Source organism: Setaria viridis, chromosome 8 (genome assembly GCF_005286985.2).
Source record: "Setaria viridis chromosome 8, Setaria_viridis_v4.0, whole genome shotgun sequence".
Lineage (NCBI taxonomy): Eukaryota > Viridiplantae > Streptophyta > Magnoliopsida > Poales > Poaceae > Setaria > Setaria viridis.
In genome coordinates, this window is record NC_048270.2 from 40,560,703 (window position 1) to 40,563,758 (window position 3,056).

A 3,056-nucleotide genomic window follows, 5' to 3' on the forward strand; every position below is an offset into this window, starting at 1 on the left:
AAGTACAGCGTTAACAAATTGAGCGTTTTGGAATCAATGCTCCACGCATCTCTTCAAGTTGAAGGGTGGCTTCAACTTGTGCCATGAGCAAGTTTATTTAATTAACTAAGTTGAAAGACTTTAATCTTTAGCTATGTTGTTGCTGCAGAGCTACTGATCGAGCTAGCTAGCTCCCTTAACATCATTAAGAGCTCTGGCTAAGTGTGCATCAACCACCACCGGATGTGGTTCGACAGAGTCCCCGCCCCCGGATCAACCACCACGCACCAAGCTATGCTTTTTCTTGAGCTCTATATATACGACCTCAGGGCTCTCCGGGACTCCAAACTGTGTACTCTCTTCACTAGAGTGAGGTAGAGAACTAGGCTCGCCCACTCCACCGCCATGGTTTTGGCACCGAGTCCCCAACCAAGCGACGATTCGCCCATGCGGCATTGTGCCGACGATAATACAGATGTTGTGGAAGCTTTTGTGTACCTGGCCGTTGTGGCCATGTTCCTCTTGCATATACTTGGTCCGTTACGCCGGCCGTTGAGCCACGGCCTCCTCCATCATATCGTGATGGGAGTCTACACTCTCTCCTACCCTTTGGTGGGCTACACCATTGGGCGGATGCAGTCTTCCGATATCTACTACATGGACTTCACCGTGTGGGCTGTGTTCCTGCTTCTGCTCCTCAGCAGCACGGACAGCCTCACGGCTTGCCGCCTCAACGACATCAACAGCTGGAAGAGCATCTACGTCAAACAACTCTTTAAAGGTGTCTTGCTGGTGTATATCATTATATTGTTTGCCTTTGACTTCGAGCAGCAGGACGATGCGCACTACCTGTGGTACCCGCTCTCGGCCATCCTGTTTGTTATCATCCTCAAGTCATATGTGATGATAGCATCCATGAGGATGGTGAGCAAGTCCTACCTCGGCAAGAACATGAGGGTGATCACCGAATACATGCGGTATAAGGTGGTGCCCTTCGATCCAGTGACCATGGAAGGCTGCCGGTACATGGTCGCTGGAGAGAAACACTGCATCAACCGGCGTGGACGCACACCATGGTACGAGCAGGAAGACTTGAAGGTTACCACCGTGGACCAGATCTGGCAGTGCAAGGGGAATCTGCTCACCGATGATCGGGGTAATGCGCTCAAGGACTTGTGCCTCTCTATGGCACTCTCAAAGATGCTCAACCGAAGGTTTGATGGGTTCAAGCTCTCTAAGGCAGAGCTTCAGAAAACCCATGACTTCGTCTTCAAAGGCCTTCTCGCCGGGGACGAGCCACATCTGCGGGCCTTCAGGGTTATTGAGGAGGAGCTTGTTTTTGTCCATGACATGTATTACACAAGGTACTCTTACCTTTACCAAAAGGGTAAATACCTGGCTCTCTGTCTGCCTGTCATCATGATTGCCCTATGCTCGTGGCTCACAGTAGCCTGCCTGGACGTCAAGTATCAGGACGACCGTTATCGCAGTAATCATGGCAAGCGCAGTCTGATGTCTGAAACCATAGTCATAATGGTTGTCTTGGCATTCCTGGAGGTATACCAGCTGTACCTGTACATAGCCTCAGGTTGGTTTAAGGTGGCACTGATACGGAGCTACGTCGCCGCACCTTATTTCCAAACAAGCTGTTTCTCCGAGATGATCATACGTCTTCTCTTGATGTTGAAGGCGTTTCGCCCATGGAAGGGCAGACTTGGGCAGTACTGTTTCCTGGAAAATCTTGGCCGCAGAAGTAAGCTTATGAGTTGTCTCCATTATGGTACACTGGGCTTGCTGGACAAGGCCATGAAGGGAAGCAAGAATTCAGTGAAGCTGTCCGAAGATGTGAAGAAAGCCATCATTGATTCCCTACTAGCAAGCAATGGAGTCCTGACGAACGGCGTAACATCGCTGCAAAAGAATGGCGTCCATGGCCTCTCATGGGCATGTGATGCTAATGCTACCGTCGGAGCGGTGACTCGCACCATTCTTGTCTGGCACATTGCTACAACACTGAGTGAGCACCAGCTGGATAAACAAGGCAAAAAAGCAAAGGCGGTTAGAACAGCCTCCACTTTATCGAAGTACTGCATGCATCTGCTTGCTTTCGCACCTGACCTCTTACCTGACCACCACTCTATATCGGAAGCCATACTTGATCAGTCAATTGATAAAGAAGGCGACCAATGGCAGCGACTAGGCGGGCTACTCGAAGGGGCCAATGATTTGGAGAGCAGGTGTAAGAAACTATTGAAGATTAGCACCAATGACGGTAATGACGATGAAGCTCCGCTTCTTGCAAAGGGCGCTCAGCTTGCAAGGCAGATTGAAGGCATACAAGACTCGAAATTGCGGTGGAAGGTCCTCTCTGATTTCTGGGCGGAGATGATGCTGTATATCTCACCGTCTGATGATGCCCGGGTGCACCTGGAAGTTCTTCCAAAAGGAGGGGAGTTCATCACGCACATTTGGGCGCTGCTCACGCATGCCGGTGTGCTGAAGCGAGGCCCTACAGAGCCAAAGCATGTTGTGTGACCTCTGCAACAAGTGCACACGTAGCAGTCCTTATATATATCTAGTGCTTGTAACATTCCATGTTGGGTCTGTATCTGTATCCATGTCGTGTGTCTGTATCTCTTTTCATGTGGTGTCTGTTGTCGGATTTTGGTCAGGGTCGGAGTATGTAATTACCGCAAGTTTGCTTAAGAAGAGTGTGACACCCGACCCAATTTGGTTGGCCCAGTGTGGCCCATGAGTACAGGTGCGCATGTTTAGTACCACATTGCTAGTTTATCAAGGGTGGAGCCAACTTATAAGCCTTCGTCAACCAGCCATAGCACCTTTAGGTTAACCCTTTTACATGAAGCGAGGACGAAAGTGTAAACAGAGTACTATGTATACGCGTGCCCGCCCCTCAGAAGGGATGGGCGGTGCGGCTTTGGAGGATGGGGTGTTACAAAGAGTGCATGTTCAGGTTGTTGGACGTGCGTGCGTCTTAGGTGGTCATTACTATAGTCATTACGATTGCTAGTATTATGTTGCAAAAATATAGGGAAAGAATTACTATAGTCATTACA

At 49.6% G+C, this 3,056-nt stretch overlaps 1 protein-coding gene across 1 annotated transcript; it reads left to right on the plus strand.

Annotated features, from left to right (window-relative positions):
• On the plus strand, positions 1-2,759 carry LOC117834681 (uncharacterized). The gene has a single exon (XM_034714211.2). The coding sequence runs from the start codon at positions 385-387 to the stop codon at positions 2,512-2,514; it is 2,130 nt and encodes a 709-aa protein (XP_034570102.2). The 5' UTR covers positions 1-384; the 3' UTR covers positions 2,515-2,759.
• The last annotated feature ends 297 nt before the right edge of the window (positions 2,760-3,056 follow it).